At 35.0% G+C, this 21574-nt stretch overlaps 1 protein-coding gene, 1 long non-coding RNA gene and 1 pseudogene across 2 annotated transcripts; all 3 read left to right on the top strand.

Moving 5' to 3' along the window:
* Window positions 1-4637: 4637 nt before the first annotated feature.
* Window positions 4638-6221, top strand: LOC147534576 (uncharacterized). Its single transcript, XR_015227890.1, has 2 exons — window positions 4638-5160; window positions 6069-6221. It is a non-coding gene; the product is annotated as an uncharacterized LOC147534576 (long non-coding RNA).
* A 6844-nt stretch (window positions 6222-13065) lies between these two features.
* Window positions 13066-13386, top strand: LOC147534575 (antimicrobial peptide 1-like). Its single transcript, XM_086650141.1, has one exon. The coding sequence runs from the start codon at window positions 13066-13068 to the stop codon at window positions 13384-13386; it is 321 nt and encodes a 106-aa protein (XP_086506267.1).
* Window positions 13387-20433: 7047 nt separating this feature from the next.
* On the top strand, window positions 20434-20754 carry LOC147534574 (antimicrobial peptide 1 pseudogene; annotated as a pseudogene).
* Window positions 20755-21574: the final 820 nt, after the last annotated feature.

The raw sequence follows: 21574 nt of genomic DNA, 5'->3' as shown, positions 1-21574 counted from the left end.
GAAAATATATAACTAGGAAGAAGTAGAGATTTATTTAACAATTGAAGTCTCAACTTACCAAAAAAAAAATGCGAGCAATGTGATTTGAACCCGGGTGAATTGCTTGGGAGCTCCCAATTCTAACCAAAAGAGTAATTTTAATTTCATAAATATGTTACTTTGTTAAATATATAATAGTTAAAGACCCTTAGAGGAAATGGGCCTATTCCTCGAGGGGGTCAAGGCGGATGCCCTTGCTCGCCCCCCCAACCACGACTCTGTGTTGTCATGACTTGTTATAAAATGTTGATAAACATATGAAGTATAATTAGTGCATTAGTCAAAATGTTATTTGTCCGTTAATGAGTTCGTCGAATACAAAAGATAATATAAATAACATTTTAATTTTTATAAAAAAGCAAAATGCATTATTCTAAAAGTTTCTGTCGGAAGCAAAAAAAAAAAACCGAACCATTTCATTCTTCACAAGTTAAATCGAAAAATTCTTTAGTCAAAATGTTTGCTCCAGTCTATGTTTGTCAAATGCGAAAAAAATTACAAACCAATTTTTGAGTAAAAATAAATTTGTTTAGAAATTTATAAAAGTTTTGAGAACAAACTAAGATTTGTTCAAAGATTTTCAAAAATATTTTCCACGTTGATTTCGGGGTATTTTCCAAAATATTATATTAAATGGGTCTGATTTCTTATTGGGTTATTTCCCAAATAGCCCACAACTTTATGACTAGCAACCTGTCTAGCCCCCTACTTTATCGAAAATACCTAGATGGCCTCCTTTTTCAGTTATAGTTAAATGTCCGTTAACTAGTCATCACCTCTCTCGCCTCCATGTCATCACCTCTCTCCTCCACCTCATCCTCGCGCCACCTCATCGTCTTCACCAGGGAAAGTCGCCAACCGACGACCTGGAAACATAAAAAAGAATTTTTTTTCTCTCTCATCTTCTTCCTCTTTCTCCTGTTTTCTCTCTCAAACTAATCTCTCCCTCTCTCCAATCCTTGTAACTAATCTCTCTCTCTCTCATGATTTTAGAGGTTTCATCATCGTTATGATCATCTTCTGCGTGTCTTGATCTTCAAATGCAAAACTTCCAGTCTCTAAACCACCGTAATCACTTATGTTACCATTCAATCTCAACATCATATATGCTCTTTCCTATTCAAATTTTAACCCAAATCAAATCAAAATAAAAAATTTCTTGAATCGTGCAATAAATCAATTAGACCAAATCTATAATCCTAAAGAAGCAAATGAAAACTGGTCAGAACAAGACCGACACGTGTTCTTGTAAAGTCCGAACGAGAGCAAGGTCGGCATCAATCTGACTGAGATTCGTGGAAGGAATTCTAGATGATTGTTGGTTTGAAGTTGAATTAGATTGAACTTCAGTGTTTTCACATTCGATGACAGAATTAGGGTTTTCATCGTTTGTTTTTGTTGCTCCACTACCTTCCTTGGTATTATTTTTGTCCATCAACACAAATATAGAACCACAATATCAAATAGAAGCGGCCGTCAATATCAAGATCGATAGATGATCAATCGTCTTCAAGAGTGATGTTAAGAATGACTCCGTCAAGAAGAACCAGAGAAAGAGATAGAGGGGTAAAGCGAGAGAGAGAGAAGGTTGTCGTGATGACAAAAAGTATTTATACGAAAGAGAGAGAGAGAGATTAGTTACAAAGAGTAATTGGAGAGAGAGAGGGAAGAAAAAAAAGTTTTTTTTTTAATGTTTGTAGGTCGCCGGTCGAAAATTTGGCCGGCTGACGACCTTCGTGGGTAAAAAATGATGAGGTGACCTGAGGATGAGGTGGAGCCGGGTGGGGTCCACCAGTGAGGCCCTAATCTTCAGGCGTCAGGGGGTGGTGGCGACTGGCGACAAAGGAAGTCCAGTTGGTGAAGCAAATTATACTCCCGCGAGACATTACTCCTCTCATTACCAATTTACCACTTCCACTCCAGTCAAACACCATGGCTTATAGAACAAACAAAAATGTAGTTACTCAGATATCCTATAGCTTATAGAGCAAACGAAAAACCTAGATAAGGGTACCCCACTGATGTTTTACTACTTCACCCAGTAGTAAAACAGGTCTTATGAAAATAATCCATTATACATTGCCCTCCTATTACACTTCGTTCTACCCTTTTAGGGAAATGATAGAGTTAGTTAGAATTTCATATTAGGGCATCACCACTGCAACACTCAAATTGAAAAGGCCGCGGCTTTGGGAAATAAAGAAAATTCTCCGGGGAATAATTCCCGAGGGAATCCAATTTTTTTTTAAAGTTCTCCGGGGAATAAATTTTTTTTATAGGGAATACAAAATACATTTTTTTGAAAGTTCTCCTCCATCTCATCACCTCTCTCTGCCACCTAACCTTCTCGCCACCTCATCATCATCTTCTCCGGTGAAGGTCGCCGGCCGACCAATTTTTCGGCCGGCGACCTTCAACCATAAAAAAAAAACTTTTTCCTCTCTCTAAATTTTTTTTTCCCAAATCCCTCTTCTCTCTCTCTAGATCTGGTGAACCAGATCTGGTTCACAGACCATTAAAGGTTTGCAATCTGACCTTTGAAGGTTTGTTCGCAGGCCATTAAAGGTCTGCAAACAGACCTTCAAAGGTCTGATTGCAGACCTTTAATGGTCTGTGGATAGACCTTCAACAAGGTCCGTTCACAGACCATCTAGATCTGGTGAACCAGATCTAGAGAGAGAGAGAAGAGTGATTTTGAAAAAAAAAATTTAGAGAGAGAAAGAGGAGAGAGGAAAAAGATAATTTTTTTTATGTTTGAAGGTCGCCGACCGGAAAATTGGCCGGCCGGCGACCTTTGCCGGAGAAGATGATGATGAGGTGGCGAGAAGGTTAGGTGGCAGAGAGAGGTGATGAGATGGAGGAGCCTTTTTTTATTGCATCTTCTAAAATTAGAAGCCCCTTAGCAATAAAAAGAAACATAAAAAGTCAATCTTATTTGACTAGTTTTAATAAAAGTCTTTATTCCCCGGAGAATTTTCTTTATTCCCCAAAGCCGCGGCCATTGAAAAATTCAAAGTGCCACTTCAGATTGTTTGAATTTTTATAAAAAATTCTCTCCAATAATGAGATTTTTGAATTTTTGAATTTAAATTTCAAAATGACGTTGCATCATTTAATGTTGAGATATCTCAAGAAGAAACTCAATATTTGAGATTTCTTCTGAAGATCTCAATTGGCCACTTAATATTAAAAGTAAATCCACCCGTCTATGAAATAACACCTAAGTTATTTCTAAGTTGTTAGAGTGTTGCCTTGGAGATGTCTTTTGAATTGAAGATCTCAATATTGACATCCAAAAAAGAGAACCTCAATTGAGCCTTGACACATAGGACAACTTGAATTTTTTTTTTTTGGTTTTACATTGGAGATGCTTAGAGGATGACATGTTTCCTCATTTGGACACAAAAACAATTTCCGTCGGAGTCAATTTTATTTTGAAAATTGACTACGATCTACAATAGTCATTACATTAGCATTGATAGATCAAATTAAGATGTGATAATCACGATAACTGTCGAATTCAGACTCTTACAAAGAACGGGCCTATAGCCCAACTAAACTATGGCCTAAAGTCCAACAACATTATTTATACCTTAATAACCCAAGTTCAATAAACCACGGAAACCACCTCCTCTGGGAATCGAACTTGGGCCTCTAGGATTTTGGAGTTTATGTCAACACATTGGACCACTTGGTCAACTAATTGTTGACCATCGTAGTCAAATTTGAAAACACTGTCTTTTAGGGACCAATAAGTCATTATGTCATCCTCTAAGTAATTCTCTAAGTAATTGTAGCATCTGCCCTCACTTTATGTGTTAATTTCGATATTTTACAAGTTTTTGAGACCGAAACATATATCTCTCTGTTAATAACGGTGAGATAATCAAAGGAAGTGTAATCGGAGGTGTAAGTGGAAGGTCAAGTAACATCACTCTGTTAAATAACCGGTGAATTTACGTTCTCCTTACCTGGAGATAGATGATTATGTTCTCTTATAAAACCAAATAGCGTCTTAGCTAAGATTTGTAGTAAGTTATTTTTCAAATTAGATTCAAGGTAAAAAATGATGTGGTAACTTTTCGTCCAACAAAATGCCATACAATTATGGGTTTTTTCAGCTTACCTCCTTAAAACTAATTAGTAATTGAGTTTATCCCCTCCAGTAATTACTAATTGAGCCAACACTCTTGAGTGAATTTTCGACAAAATTACTAAAAACATGTTTGCCCAGGATAATAAAATCATAAATTACAACCAAAATCAATCTTTCCTAATCATATTACCGACCAAATCAAATAATGAAGTAAGGTGGAATAACCACGATGAATCATATTGAAAAATAATAGTTCTTGGTAGTCACATTTATTTCACGTACGTCAAAACACAACCTTTGTATCTTTACAAAAACTAGTAAATCTAAGGGGTAAACTCAATTGCCCATTATTGGAAGGGGGTAAACTCAATTACCAATTAGTGACAAGGGCTAATCTCAAAAAACCCTTCAATTATTGAGTATTGATATATTATATTATATTTAAAAGCACAACTTGTTCCAGCTTGACCTATAAATACCTTATCCCATCTTACCCAAACTCACATACTTCTTTCCCATACTACTACTACTCCATAACATCTCTCTTAATTTCCCTCTCATAAGCAACAAATTTGCTAAATTAAGCAATGGCAGGGTCTAGCAAGAACTTGGTTGCAGCAATGATAATGGCAGTGGTGCTTGTAGCATTTGTGATGGAGTTGGCAAGTGCGAGCTCCTTGACAGTGTGGCAAGGGCCGGGTTGCAACCAACGTGGTGAGATTCTAAGGGCCTGCGGTTGCTCGACCATTAACCTAAATGGTGGTTATCAATTCATTTACAATGGACAAAGTGCTGCATTGTATAACGAGGGTGGTTGTAGAGGAGTTGCTCACACTCGTTTGAGCTCTTCTACTTCCATGTGTAGTGGATTTGGATGGAGGAGTATGTTTATTCAGTGTAAGAAATAAGTATTATCCCACATGGATTAATCAATGGAACCCTAAATAAATTCCATATGCATGAACTAAATAACTTTCATGCACATGTTTATGTTTATATGTGTGGACGGGAGTTCTTCTATCTTGGTGACAATTTAATTTTGAGTTAATTCCTATATGGCCCCCTACTTTGTGACCAGCTTCCTTTATGACCCCCTTTTTTTCGTAAATCCAAATATAGCCCCCTATTTTCAAGTAAATGTCATTACTACCCTTCTTAATTCTAAATTTAAAACATTTAAAAAAAGTTATTTCCACCTCACCCCTATCTCTCTCTCCAACTCACCTCTCTCTCTTCCCAACTCACCTCTCTCTCTTCCCAACTCACCCCTCTCTCCAACTCACCCCTCTCTCCAACTCACCCCTCTCTCCAACTCACCCCTCTCTCTCTCCAACTCACCTTCATCTTCTCTGATTGAAGTCGCCGGCCGGAGACTTCAAAAAAAAAAAAAAAAAAAAATTTCTCTCATCTCTCTCTCTCTCTCTAAAAATCCGGCGAAGGGGGTTTTCCTTCGCCGGAGCCGTGAACAGACCAGGTCTGTTCACGAGCAGACCTTCGAACAGACCAGATCGGTCTGTTCACGGCTCCGGCGAAGGGAAACCCCCTTCGCCGGATTTTTAGAGAGAGAGAGATGAGAGAATTTTTTTTTTTTTGGAAGTCGCCGGCCGGAAAAATCTCCGGCCGGCGACTTCAATCGGAGAAGATGAAGGTGAGTTGGAGAGAGAGAGGGGTGAGTTGGAGAGAGAGAGGGGTGAGTTGGAGAGAGAGAGAGAGGTGAGTTGGAAAGAGAGATGATGTGGAGAGAGGGAGTTGACATGGAGAGAGATGTGTGGTGGAGAGGAAATGAGGTGCAATTATAATTTTATTTTTATTTTTAATTTTGAAAGAAGATTTGAAGGAAGGGTAGTTAGGACAATTACATCAAAAAAGGGGGCCATATTTGAATTTACGGGGGCCATAAAGGAAGCTGGTCACAAAGTAGGGGGCCATATAGGAATTAACTCTTTAATTTTTATGTTAGAGAAATCATTAAGATTGTGATCTCTTCTTGTTGTACTCTCTGAGTTATTTTGGAACTTATTTCCATAATGTAATCCTTGTTTAGTGAGCAATTATGAGAATAAATATTTGTGGTGTTTGAAGTAAAGAATGAGCAATTAATGCTACACTTATGCTAACTTTACATAGTTTTTGCACTCTTAACAATCTCATTAGTAAGAATTAGTCTAGCTTAAACAGCCATATTATCAGAAGTTAAGAATTTGAACTTTTTCAGATGATTAGCCACAAAAAGGTGTCCTCACTAAAGAGAGACAAAGAGGTTTCTTTTTTTTTTGAAGAGACAAAGAGGGGGTTTATTTCTCTAAAGTTTTCCCCAATAGAATATTTTTTTATCTGGTAATTACATGTAGGTTGGAGATTTATAATATGGGTTAATTCCGTTTTGGCCCCCGATTTGTGACCAACTCGCCGTTTTGGCCCCTATAAGTGTCCGGCAGTTCGTTTTGGCCCCAATTTCCTGTTTGCCCCCAACATATTTTTGTAAGCTTCTCCATTATACCCTTATGGCAATTCTGTAAATTAAATGTATTTTCTTTCTCTTTGTCCACCTCACTAAGCAATTGCCACGTCATATTCGTCCACATAAGGTCGCTGGAAAATGTCGCCGGCGACCACCATTTTTTTTTTTTTTTTTTTAACTTCTTCTTCTCCAACCATCTCCTTCTTCTTCTCCAACCATCTCCTTCCTTCTTCTTCAACCATCTCCTTCCTTCTTCTTCTCTCTCTCTCCTTCCTCTTCTCTCTCTCTCCTTCCTCTTCTCTCTCTCTCTCCTTCTTCTTCTCTCTCTCCTTCTTCTTCTCTCTCTCTTCCCCTCTTCTCTCTCTATTAGGTTTCCGGCGAAGGGAAACCCTTCGCCGGAAACCGTCTGGATCTGGGGAAAACCCCAGATCCAGGGTTCCTCTTCGTCTGGAAAATTCCAGACGAAGAGGCGTCTGGATCTGGGGTTTTCCCCATATCCAGACGAAGAGGCGTCTGGATCTGGGGTTTTCCCCAGATCCAGACGGTTTCCGGCGAAGGGTTTCCCTTCGCCGGAAACCTAACAGAGAGAGAAGAGGGGGAGAGAAAGAGAAGAGGGGAAGAGAGAGAGAAGAAGAAGGAGAGAGAGAAGAAGAAGGAGAGAGAGAGAGAAGAGGAAGGAGAGAGAGAGAAGAGGAAGGAGAGAGAGAGAAGAAGAAGGAAGGAGATGGTTGGAGAAGAAGAAGGAGATGGTTGGAGAAGAAGAAGGAGATGGTTGGAGAAGAAGAAGTTAAAAAAAAAAAAATGGTGGTCGCCGGAAATGATGTCGCCGGCGACATTTTCCGGCGACCTTATGTGGACGAATATGACGTGGCAATTGCTTAGTGAGGTGGACAAAGAGAAAGAAAATACATTTAATTTACAGAATTGCCATAAGGGTATAATGGAGAAGCTTACAAAAATATGTTGGGGCCAAACAGGAAATTAGGGCCAAAACGAACTGCCGGACACTTATAGGGGCCAAAACGGCGAGTTGGTCACAAATCGGGGGCCAAAACGGAATTAACCCTTATAATATTGGAATTAAATAAGAGCATTTCCAATACAAAACTAAAAAAACTCTAAAAATTCTAAGTGTCAAGTGTGAAAAGTAAATCTTTGAATGATTTCTTTCTTGCATGTCTATTTAGAGGAGAGCAGTGTCTGAGAATTTACTGAATATATGGGTTCATACACAATAATTTATTAACCGATAATTTTTTCTGGATCATCTATTACAAGTAATAACGTGTTACAAATATAATTTTATTTAAACTTTTCATTCTTAAAATAATTTATCCTAGAGTCCATGGGTATATAGACCAAAATCATTTTCATAATAGGTATATAGACCAATCTTCCCAAAATATGGACATTTAGTCCTTTTACAATAAGGGCATAAATAACTCATACTTTATTGATAAATACCCTCCATGTCCCTCGTCTAAAAAATCCGGGGTTTTTAAATTTCGGAATGAATCCGGAAAGTTTCCCAAACCAGGAGGCGTGATTTGGGAAGATATTTAGGTTACAAACTGAAAAGATTTAATAGGAAGTAACGGATCAAGGATATTTTCGAAAAAAAAAATTTCGAAACAGATTTGGAAAACGGATATTTTCCAAAACAGATTTTCTCTCTCATCCTTTCAGATTTGGAAACCAAATCTATATATCACTTTCTCTCACTTAATTTTCAGATTTGGAAAGAGTATATTTTCTGAGATCAATTAGCGTGATTTGGGGGTTAATATTCAAAACATATATATCAACTTTCTCTCACTTAACTTTCATTTTTTACTCATACATAAACACACATCGAATACAAATTATGAAACAAGTTCGTAAATTATGTGTTATTTATGACGAGGAAACCATCATTTGTCATGTATACAACGTAATTTATCATATGCGTTGTGTGTCATCCATTATGTACCATTGAATACTTAGATTATTTTCTGACATAAATTACTTGTTTTTTTATGTCATGTTAGGAAATGTACCATTGAATCCATTATGTACCATTGAATACTTAGATTATCCATTATGTACCATAAATTATAGTAACTTGTTAGGAAATGTAAATCTGAAATCATATTTTTTGTTATAAAGCATGTGATTTATCATAAAATTATGTATACTGTATAGTAAATAACACAACCTTTGTATGACTGAAAGGAAATTTTATTGAATAATAATCTGTGTTTTATTGTAAATGAAAAGAACATAGTAGACTAGGTAACTTAAAAACAAACTCCGTCAAAATGTTGTCCGAGCTCTCGATCCTTACTGTCTTTGGTCTTCCAGGTTTACGGCGAATCAAACATGGTAGTGTTTTTGACTCTTCATTAAATGTACATGGTTCATCGAAGTTAGGGGCAGAGTTTATATGTTCCTTGTAAGTCTTCACGTAAGACTCCGTTGTCCAAACAGGATCATAGAAACAATCTTCTTCATCGTAATTTATACTTCTATAGTTTATGTGATGATTCTGTAAGAAATTCCATCAGTGCTGGTTTACTACAAGAAAAAAAAACATATGTATTAGTTAAAAAAAAATTATAATCAAATTTACATACATTAATAATGAAACATTTAATAAAAAACAAATGAGATGGATCATAAATAACAGGTACAGATCAATAAATTATGTATAATGTATGGAAAAGTACAATTGTTTATTAGGTTAAAAGAAGTTTTATATACTTGTCATGGCCACTGTTCTGGTAAAAAAAGGACGTGTAATGTTGGATAAATTTTTCATACTTTACGAACCTTTGATCATTAATACTATCATCTTACGTGAAATGTATGCAAATTGTATCAGAAAGTATGGTAATTTATCGTAACGTAACTGTAATTTTTATTCTGTTACAAGAATAAAAAAGGATAAACATCAAGATATTATTAGCAAATTTTATCAGAAAACATGGAAAGTTATCGTAAAGTACCTGTACTTTATATTCTGTTATAGGAATAAGTGTGGATAATCACAAAGATCAAGAACTGTACGGACATATGATTCTGATCTGCAAAAAAACAAAAAAAGAAGAGGATTTAACGTAGATCTGAAGAAATATACAATGAACATTGGAAGGAGAAATAACATACTAACATTGACCAAATCATTAAATAAGAAATAAACATCAAAGATCTTAAAGAATTATGAAAGTTTTAGAGAGAGAAAATATAAATCTTCCATTCGAAGGTAGTTAAGATTACAGCAAAACAGATTCAAAGTTATTGAAATGGAAAACAAGAAAAGAAAGACCTAAATCAAGATTTGATGTTTTCAACGATTCTATATGAATCTTTAACCTATAAAGCAATAAAGATAAGATTTTAAACCTGAATAACAATGGCTAGAATAAAGAGATAAACAGTATAAAACCTAAATAACAATGGAGGTTTTGATGAAAGCTCTTGATTGAATATTAAACAATGAAATTTTTAACAGCTGGTGGTGAGTTTAATTTATGTTTAATGAAGATTTCGTTTTTAGAGAGAGAGATGGAAAGTTACCGGATTTCAGTTACGGAATATTATCAATATAGTAGTTAGTTACAATTCAAACGTGATTGGAGAGAGAAAGTTGAGATAAAAATGGAAAAAATATCTTTAACAGTTTAGAATGTAAATCACGTTTTGATATTAAATAAAGTTAATATAGACATTAAATCTTTAATATGTATTATATGGATTTGTGTTTTCTCTCTAGATGAGACCAAAAGGACTAGATATCCATTTAAATTATTATTTAGGTTTTGAAATCCTTTTTAGGATTATAGAGGACTATATCTCCTATTAGGACCCTATTTTTGGTCTATAAACTCAAAAATTATTTATCCTAATGGTAGGTGGAATTTGGGAGATTGAGTTAAAATAATACCTAGAGTAATCAATATTCTCTTTAATGAATGCAACGACATCCTTCAACTTTTTTTTTTGTGTTGAACATCCTTCAACTTTTTCCATTTCCTGATCTTGATCACTGATTTTAAGAATTAATATGATTTTAAAAACTACGCAGTTTGAACGTTTCCTTTTTCAAGAAGTTCCTAAGCCCCAAAGTTAGATAGTTTTTTTTTAGTTAAAAAGACAAGTTATCTTTTTTTAATACAAATCCAAATATTTGTGTTTTGTTTGGTTAGAAACCCGATATTTTTTACAAAAGTGTCATAAAGCTGTTGTAAGGTGTTACAAGACACTCTAAAACTGTTGCAAAGCAGTTGTAAACTTGTCGCAAAGCGTCGCAAAACTGTTGCATAACACTGCAAAACTATCGCAAAGACGTGTTGGAAATTAAAAAAATAATCTGGGAGCTGAATACTAAAAAACTTTGACTGGTCTTTATTAACTAAAATCTAAATTTTTGAGAAGTTTGGACTAAATTTCCCTTTCTTTTTGGTCAGCCTTAGTTTGGTTTGAAATCTTTGTTTCGTCCCTTTTATATCCAAGCTTGAATATGGATATTACAAAATTTCTAATAAATTTTGTTATGAGTTTTAATTGCTCAAATATGGAAACCATATTGATTCAAACTCTAATCATCACGGTTCATCCCTTTATTTTGGTCCATCCCCTATTCCTGCGTTGATGTGATGATATATCACTGGAGTGTATTTTCTCACCGTTCTCTCTCCAATTGCTCCACACTCAAGTGATATGTCATCAAATCGGTAGAGGGTTGGAGGAAGGACCTAAATGGAGAGATAAATAGAATTTCTCTTTTTTCTTTTCTAGCCATTTTTTCAATTTATTTAATTTTAATTACTATATTTACTTTCATAATGGATAAGAGAGAGAGAGAGGGATCCTTCGTGGGACAAAACCAATGACAGATACTCCCCATAAATGGACACTAAGATATTTTTCAATGAATTATTGTTGAGGCCCAGGGTGGAGCCAAAGCTTCTTCAACTTGGGCTTCAACTTGGCTTTTGTGGTGGTTGGGCGACAAAGGCACCTTTGAAGCCAACTAAAACACCCTCCTCATGCCTCCGTCCTCAAGGCCAGTGGGTTCACAATACTTGGGCTAAAAATAAGTCAATATTAATAATTACGGTTAAAAACACCAGAAGAAATTTTTGATATTCTCGTTTTTGTACCCTTTTGGGTTTTCCTTCCCGCTTAATCTCGTGGTTTCCGTGGAATCTTATAAGGTGAAAAAAATCTCACGACAGTTCGTCCATTGATGCACAGATTTTTCTAGGGTTTCTTCCTCTTTTATTTTTTGTGTTGATGATGATGATGTATATCTGATGTTTCTGTTCTCCATTTTCTTCTTCCCGACTCCCAACAATTAAGAGATTCTAAAGATTAAAAGAGGTTCGTATTGTCCATCTTCTTCCTCTAGATCTCAGCGCTCAAGAGAGGTTTGTGTCCTTCAAGAGTTTGTACAAGAGTTATAGGTCACTGGTTTAAGAGTTTAGACTTTGTACAAGAGGTCATGAGATCGACTCCACCTCTGGGCAACTTTAAAATTTTAATTATTTTTTCTACCAAACACTATATAGGGCCCCATATTTTAGTTTCGCTTGGGGCCTCCACATGTTAGGGCCGGCCCTGATATTCTTAACTTGCAACAACTTGCAAAATGCTTGCAACATGTTTGTGACAAGCTTGCAGCAATTTTGCAACAACTTTGCAATGACTTGCGGCAACTGTTCAATCGCTTGCAGTAGCTTTGCAATAGTTTGCAGAAAAGTTACGAACGATATTGAGTTTTTAATAAAAGAAAATATATATTTTGAGGTTTTAACCAAAAAAAAGTACAAATTTCGATTTTTTAACAAAGTAAAATATAACTCGGCTTTTTAACTTAATTTTTTAAAAAAATTAGGTCTTCATTTTCTGTTCCTAAAATATGACAAACTTATAAACTACTTCCTTTAGAATTTAAATCACATCAAATTCTAAAGTGTTAGTTTTCTTGTTTTATTTAGAGACATCCAAGTGAAAAGTTTATATACAAATAAGTTGATACCAAACACCCCTAAATTTAGAAGGAAGTCACTATACATGCTAATGTCATACTGTACATCCACCTCCATGATTGAACATATTCGTATCCTTTCGAGTCTAGGTAGGCCCCTATGACTTTGACTCCGCCATTTTCTCTGAAAAATAGATTCAACAAAGAAGGCATTCGTTCCATCACAAGTAAGAGGGCCTTAATAACTCCACACACTTCTAAAGAAACAAAAAACGCGAGGGATATACAAAATAACCTCGCCGTTAAGTGTATGAGTCATCAATATATCATTATTGTGATATTATCCTATCCGCTTAATTGTACATTACACTAATATGTAGAATAGCAAAGAAACTTGCTCCAATTTTACCTATAAATACCCCACTCCATCTTACCCAAACTCACACACTTCCTTTCTTTCTTCCTTTTTGTTTCATAAGCAATACTCAAAGTTGCTAAGCAATGGCAGGAGCTAACAAGAACTTTGTTGCAGTAGTTATCATGGCAGTAGTGCTTGTGGCATTTGTGACGGAGTTGGCAAATGCAAGCTCCTTGACTGTGTGGCAAGGCCCGGGTTGCAACCAACGTGGTGAGATTCTAAGGGCCTGCGGTTGCTCGGCCATTAACCTAAATGGTGGTTATCAATTCATTTACAATGGACAAAGTGCTGCCTTCTATAACCAGGGTGGTTGTAGCGGAGTTGCTCACACTCGTTTGAGCTCTTCGGCTTCCATGTGTAGTGGATTTGGATGGAAGAGTATGTTTATTCAGTGTAAGAAATAAGTATACAAAAAGAACCCTCATCGCCTACTCCAACCCTAAATAAATAAATAAATTCCAACCGCATGGATATGGAATCACGTAATAATATGTTTCATGCATGTAATTTACATGTTAAGTTTGGTCCTTGGAGTTCTACTTGGTGACTATTTAATTTTCATGCATGTTAGAGAAATCACTAAGATAGTGCTCTCTTATTGTTGTACTCTTTATGTTATCTTTTGTAATGAAATCTCTTTGCTTTGTTTATTAAGAAAAAATGAACTAGTTATGATTTCCTTCCAAACAACAATATTTGTATTATATACAGCACCAAGGAGGTAAATAATTACAAGAAATTCAAAACGGGAGGGAAAGGGGAAATAGAACACAGGTCTAATTGTAATGATAAATGAGTAGGAAATTGATATTTTACAAAAATGGGCGCTACCAAAATTGTTAACATTCTTGCAGACAATAATAATAATAATAATAATTATTATTATTATTATAGTTAAAGCGCAAATAAGATAGTTAAAGGATATCTTTAAATTTATTATGCGTTTTTTTGAGTTATCTTTCATTTATAGGAGTATCCATCTAATTCGATTTCATTTATAGGAGTATCCGTCTAATTCGATTTTGTTTTATATCCATCAAGAAAACACAAGTAATTATAAAAAAAAATTGATCATCATTTGGCAAGATATAATTAAGACATGCGTTAATCATTGAATCTACTCTCATATTTTCGATAACATACATTATCTAACACTACAAGAGCCAAGATAAACTACATCCTTGAACAATATGTTGTTGATTCGAAGTTAGCTCTACGACCATCATATGTCTACAAAATCGACGGTCTATAACCTCTAAAAATGAGGACGGGTTGTTCGGTCACTCGTACCAGTCGGTTAGCGGACGGTCCTTCGACACAAAATTTTGATCGCGACCGTCCGCCAATTCCAGTCGGACTCTGATCGTTATGACCATCGGATGCCCATGGACACTTTTTGTCTCGATTGAACGAATCGAGTAACAGTATTTCGATTTTTTTTTCCCACCACTACGGCAGGGTGTGCGCCCTTGAGCCCCCACCTCCGAAGGCCCATTTTAGGAGATTGAGTTAAAATAGTACCTAGAGTAATCAATATTTTCTTTTATAAACGCAGCAAGATCCTTCAATCTCCTCCATTTTCAGATCTTGATCGTGAGTTAAAGAAATAATATGGTTGAAAAAACTACGCTGGTTGTAAAGTTTTCTTTCTAATAAATTTTGTTACGAGTTTTAATTGCTCAATTCTTGACAACATATTGATTCAAACTCTAAACCATCATTGTTCCTCGTGTTTGTGCATGTTTACAAGATTTCTGTGATTTCTTTCCTTTCTCGGTTTATTCAATTTATTTAATTTTAACCATTATTTTTATCTTTATAATGGACAAGAGAGAGAGGGATCCTTCGTCCACTTGAAGGAGGGAGATTTCATGATTTTCTTTTTCTTTTTTTACTTTATCGATGCTAATTATATTTCACATATAAAGTAAAGAAAGATCTCTGTTTTATTACGAAGGACAAAATCAATCACAAATCCTTCGTATAAATGGACAATGAGATTTTCGAATGATCTATTGTTGAGGCCAAAACTTTTTCAACCAAAAAAAAAATATTGTTGAGGCCCACGTACAGTGGAGGCCAAAAACTTCTTCGACTTGGCCACTCTTCAACTTGAGCAGTCAGGGGTGGTTGGGGGACAAAGTAGCGGGTCAGGTTTCAAGCCAATTAAAACCCCCATCATGCCTCGGTCGTCAAGGGCTGCTTCATAATTGGCAATTATGTAGAGATAATTAAATTTTAGGACATAATTATCACGAAGAATAGTAAGTTCTAATATGTTTTGTTTTGGCCCCAATATTCTGGCTAAGTGAACAAACTCGCCCTCTTATTCACATTTCCATTTAGTTTCTAATTTTCTTCATTTCCAATTTGCCTACCATCATAACTTTTTTCTCAACGAAGAGATAATACAAAAGTACATCATGATTCATGAACAGTGGCGTGGCCGAGAATTTGGGGGCCCGGTGCGAAAAAAATATTTGGGGCCCTTTCTCCACTGATATCAAAACGTAAACTCTTTTCACACATTATACGTTTAGTAATTATCTCTTAAGAAACTAAGTTCGATAAGAAAAAAAGTTTAACTCCTTCCGTGAAGTTGAATACTTATTCTAAGTTGTGTATTTTTTCATCCCAAATACTTCTATGCAAAAACCATACACATTTGACAACACTCCTTCCACGAAAAGATAGAACAATAAGTATTCGACTTCATAAACATACAAACTAAACTAATAGTTTATCACTTTATTCATAACTTAATACCATAACTAATAGTTGTTATTTTTTTGTGAAGAAAATAGTTGTTGTTAGAAACAGTTGGAGATAATAACGAGTTCATAAAATAAACAAAAAAGTGATTGTTGGGTGGATTGAACTTGAGACCTCTTTGTTAACACTCAAGAGGTTTACCAATTCAGCTACATCACCATCTTGTTTCATTGTGTACTGCTAAATTAATATAACTAATCGGAATTTAGGGGTCCCTATCTCTATAAGAAAATTATGTGGTTTGAGGGGGGCCCGGTGCGACGGCACCGGTCGCACCCCCTCAAACACGCCCCTGTTCATGAATTAAGTAAGAACACTAACCGCTTGATTTTAAGCCCTTACATGCCATCCTAATTCTTAAGGGGCCTAAAGCCCATCCTAAGAAACCTAAGACCCATCTAATTTACTTTATCTATACCCAAGTTTAATAAATTTGGGATTTGTAGTTCTATGGAATAGAACGTGAACTTTTGTGTGACTGAGTTGGTGTCCAACTACATTACCAAAAAATGTTGGATTAAGCTTACATATTACTATGCCACATTTAAAAATGAAGATGAAGTGCGGTGCCAGTCTCTCTCTTTCTTTTATATTCACCACGACCACCATCAATCAGTCCGTCACCACCACCATAGTAATCTTGACGAAAATGAAATACCAAGATTAGCCTTTTCTTTCCAATCAATTTTCGACGAAAACTATATATCAGATATAAAGTGGATCGAAGATCTCTATTCTGCTATAAATGTCAAAATCAACGGCAGTCAGACAGATCCTCAAGATATATATGGAAGCTGAGATATATTTCAATGGGTTAATTTTTAGTCCCCACAGTGGAGGCCCAATTCTTTTCGACTTGACCAGATAGTGGTGGTTGAGGGACAGGGAGGTCAGGTTTGAAGCAGAATAAGCCAATTGAAACCCCCACTTGACTCAGTCGTCCAGGCCGGCGGCTTCACAATAATATGGAAATTATGTGGACGTAAGTAATTTGAGGATACAAACAAAACAATCAGGAAGAAATATAGGTTTAATTCTGTTTTGGTCCGTTACTGTGACCAAAATGGCCATCTAACCCACTTTTCCATTCAGTTTCCATCTTATAATTTTCCTCATTTCCAACTTCGCGCAGCCATCCTAATCTATTTCTAGTCATGATTGTAAGGTTAATAGAAGTAAAAAAAGGTAGAAAGAGATGACCACAAATTTGTCCAAATAAAGATGAGTGATGATTGGTTTTATTCTGTGAACAACTCATATCGATTGGTACTCATAGAAGATATACGTTACATCAAGTGGTTCTTCACTACAGAAATCACTCTATGAAATGGTTTCGCCTTAAAAAAAAGTCACTAGACCGAGTTCTTTTACGTACCAAATTACACTCGATCAAGCGGTTCTATATAATAAAAACAACTCGATCAAGTAGTTTTTGTTGACAAACCACTTAAATTGAATCGTTACTAAGGCCACTCCATCTAGTGGTTTCACAACAAAAATCACTCTGTCTGAGTGATTTCTCCCCTTATAAAATCACTCACTCAAGTGGTTCTACATGACATAACCCATTAGGGGGGCGAGAGAGTGAGAGAGAGGTCCATTATGGAAACTTGTCAAGATTTGAAGGCCATTTTAGTGAGTGGTCAAAGTGTAAGGGATAAAATTGAACTAACCCAAATAGTATTGGCTAAATTTTTCGCAACCATGCATAAGAAGGACAAAAAAAAAAAAAAAAAAAAAAAAAAAAAACAATGCATAATAAGGACAACATACAATGAACCCCTACTTCATGACATTGAAATATTTATTTCTTTTATTAGATTTATTCTGTTATAAGATTTTTTTTTTTTGTTATAAAGTTTCCAAAATATTGTTGGAATCAGTCTTCCTTACCTGCCTATGTTTTATGCATATTTAGTGGGTTCCAATTTTGAGGTTTTAACTAAAAAAAGTTAAAATAATTTAAATAATTATTATTTAGAGCATCCCCAATGCAACACTCGAATTAAAAAAACTCAAAGAGCCACCTAAGATTTTTTGAATTCAACACTTAATTTGGATCTCAAAATGATGTGAAATCATTTAAAGTTGAGATATATCAAGAAGAAACTTAATATTTGAGATATCTTTTGAGGATCTCAATTGGTCACTCAATATTAAAAGCAAACGTACCCTTGTAGGAAATGACCTAAGTTATTTTTTAGTTTTTAGAGCATTGCATTTGACATGTCTTTTGAATTGAGGATCCCAATATTGACATTTAAGGAAAAAAAAACTCAATTGAGCCTTGACAAATAGGTTAAAAAATATACCGATATTAAAGTACCTATTTGTCATTTTATGTAACTAATTATTTTTATTTTTATTTTTTAAACTTTAAAATCTTTATAAATTTTTTTGAGATGTTGGATTTTATGAAATTTTTGTATGTTTAGAAAGGATTTTTCATTTGTTTTTTAACAAGATCCACTTTCAATAAATTTTTTTTTAAAAAGAACTCAGACAAACGTCGTGTTTTCTATTATTCTGCAAACTGGGTTTGCAATTATCGCGATCATGGATTTGAAATATGTAAATTGCAAACAAAGGTTGTCATAATGTAAAATGCAAATTGGGCGTTGCAAACTAGGATTTGAAAAATGTAATTACAAACTCGATTTGCATGCTCTACATACTACAATCTCGAGCTCAGATTTTGCAAACTCGATTTGGCCCACGGTAACAAAAAAATCCGAAGTTTCTTCTTCAAATTTGAAAATTTTCATATTCATCATCATCATCAGATAAATTAGGATTTCAGACTTTAGCGCACATAATCATCAACATCTAATTCATCGTCAACATCAAATTCATCATCATCAACATCAAATTCATCATCATCAAAATTAAAGTTTTGGTTTTAAGAAAGAGAGAGAGAAAAGTAGAACAAAGATTTGTTCAGATTCATTAACGGAAGCCTTATGACTCTTTCTGCAAACAGCTTGGTAACAGGAAACCGAAAATGAAATCGATATGTCTCTCTCTCTCTCTCTCTCTCTTTCTCTCGATTTGTCATAGTTACTGTAAAATCACGAATAAAGCTTTCAACAGTAGCCGGTTTCAAGTTTTCCATTAAAAATGCATTTATGAAATTTGCGTCTCATAGTTCCGTAGAAGAAGAAGATTCGTAGAAGAAAAAGATTCGTAGAAGAAAAATTCGTAGAAGAAGATTTGTAGAAGAAGTAGTAGAAGAAATAATAGAAGAAGTAACCCTGAGCAGAAGAAGAACAAACCCCACAATATTCTGATAACTTCTGAGTAATAGAAAAATGTCTAGGCTTTTTTAGTTATTATGATAATCTTTTTGACCCAAATGAACAATAACTATCTCATTTGTCAAGACGGTTCGAAAAGCATACCGTTGCGTCTCTGTCTCGATGGCTTCAAGCTAAGTTAAAACATTTCCCATCAAAAAGTAATTCTGATAAAAAAGATAAATTGTTGTATCTTGGAAGACACTTCGTCTATATTTTTGGTACATAGAACATGACGATTAATGTCTTAAGGAAAACGATTCTTTGTCTCGGTTCTAGGTTCTCATTATTTGATTTTCGTTCTTTCAACATTTTCTGGATTTATTGAACATTAAATTAATTTTTTTTAAAAAGGAATTCATAAACCTATTCTGTTTATAGAAAACAAAAAACATCATTATTTACCTATAATTTTACAGAAAGAATTGTTAAGTCTTCGTCTATCTATATTACAAATGACATAAGTTTTCATGTCATATCATAACTTTCATTTATAAATCTCAGCTGCCCAATTTTTTCCTAAATCACGACTCTTCTTTTTTAATGAGTTTTTAGCAGATAAAGGTGTAAAAGTAAAAATAACTACTCTCTCTCTCTCCCTCTCCCTTTAAATTCACACAATTCTCGTCCACCACCCTTTGGTGTAACGGTTGGACACCCCTCTTAAGACCATGAGGTCGTGGGATCGAGTCTCGGTGGGAGCAGTTGCCATCAAGATTTATCCTGTGTAATTTAGGCTATGAATAATGTAATAATTTGTCGGACTTTAGGCCTCTTCGTTGTCGGGCTTTAGGCCTCTTTCATTCTCAGTTTAAATTAGGTGGTGATCGTGCTCATTACATCTCCATGATGCATCTATGCCTTGTAACGATTAACGTAGACCGTAGTCGAATTCTCAAAAAAAAAAAAAATTACACAATTCTCTCTCCCTAACTTTCTCTTCTCTCTTCAAACAATCCAACAAAATCTCCACTATTATTACAGTTATAATTTTTATTTTGTCTACAAGAAGATTTCTAGAATAGCCAAAGTATATGTCCATAATTTGGCGTAACATTCTTACAGAAAACTTTGTGTCCTACGGTCACGAACTATACCCTAGTAAGTAGTAACTATAGAAAACATAATTTTATCGATTATTTTCGTTTAAATACTAACGAATAACAAATTTGACAAACTTGCTCCAATTAAGGGCATGCATCATCTTTACTATGGTATTATCATGTCGGCTTCAATATACATTACAGTATTATGTAGAGTAGCAAAGAAACTTGCTCCAATTTTACCTATAAATACCCAACTCCATCTTACCCAAACTCACACACTTCCTTAATTTCTTTCTTTCTTTCTTTTTGTTTCATAAGCAATACTCAAAGTTGCTAAGCAATGGCAGGAGGTAACAAGAACTTTGTTGCAGTAGTTATCATGGCAGTAGTGCTTGTGGCATTTGCGATGGAGTTGGCAAATGCAAGCTCCTTGACTGTGTGGCAAGGGCCGGGTTGCAACCAAGGTGCCGTGGTTCTAAGGAACTGTGGTTGCTCAGCCATTAACTTGAATGGTGGTTATAATTTCGTTTACAATGGACAACCTGCTAACCTTTACAACCAGGGTGGATGCAGTGGGCCTGTCCAGACTACTTTAAGATCTTCCACTTCTATGTGCAGTGGATTCGGATGGAAGAGTATGTTTATTCAGTGCAAGAAATAAGTATACAAAAAGAACCCTTATGGCCTTGTCCAACCCTAAATAAATAAATAAATAAATTCCAATAGCATGGATATGGAATCACCTATATATATAGTTATTATAAATAAATTTCATGCATGTAATTTGCATGTTAAGTTTGGAGTTCTACTTGGTGACTATTTAATTTTCATGTTAGAGAAATCACTAAGATAGTGCTCTCTTATTGTTGTACTCTTTATGTTATCTTTAGTAATGAAATCTCTTTGCTTTGTTTATTAAGAAAAAATGAACTAGTTATGATTTCCTTCCAAACAACAATATTTGTATTGTATACAGCACCAAGGAGGTAAATAATTACAAGAAATTCAAAACGGGAAATACAGGAGAAATAGAACAAATGACTAATAGAACATGCTATATCTATTGATTGTGGACACCCAACTCGTGATAATGGCAATTCAACCAACTCGAGAGAAAAAAAATCTCTACCAAGGAGAAATCTTAGAGGTGATCTAGTCTAGAAATTTATTAAACATAAAAATTATCCTGGGTTCGATAAAAGCTGGGTCCTGAGGTATTTTTAGAGAGAAAGTCTTCGTGAATTTTGAGATTCCAGATAATCATTCTCTTAAATTTGGGGTGTGAATTTTTAGAGAAAAAAAAAGTTAAATTTAGAGTAATTTAATTGTTTGGCCAGAAGAGTCATATAAACTTTTTATAATCTCTCGAAGATTATGATTTTCTTCCAAACTATTACGATCACAGATAAGACAATTAATCGTAGATAGCAAACGCTAGAGGGTTTAGCAGTGGCTAATCGACAGAAATACACTATCATGAT

Source organism: Eschscholzia californica, unplaced genomic scaffold, assembly GCF_041429995.1.
Source record: "Eschscholzia californica isolate CP2 unplaced genomic scaffold, dmEscCali1.0.p SCAF_6, whole genome shotgun sequence".
In the NCBI taxonomy this organism is placed as follows: Eukaryota; Viridiplantae; Streptophyta; class Magnoliopsida; order Ranunculales; family Papaveraceae; genus Eschscholzia; species Eschscholzia californica.
The sequence above is the reverse complement of the archived record's forward strand: the minus strand, read 5'-3'. Positions and strand labels throughout refer to the sequence as shown.

Excerpts from the sequence above, each read along its gene's own strand:
- LOC147534575 (XM_086650141.1), top strand. The coding sequence starts at position 13,066 with ATGGCAGGAGCTAACAAGAACTTTGTTGCAGTAGTTATCATGGCAGTA.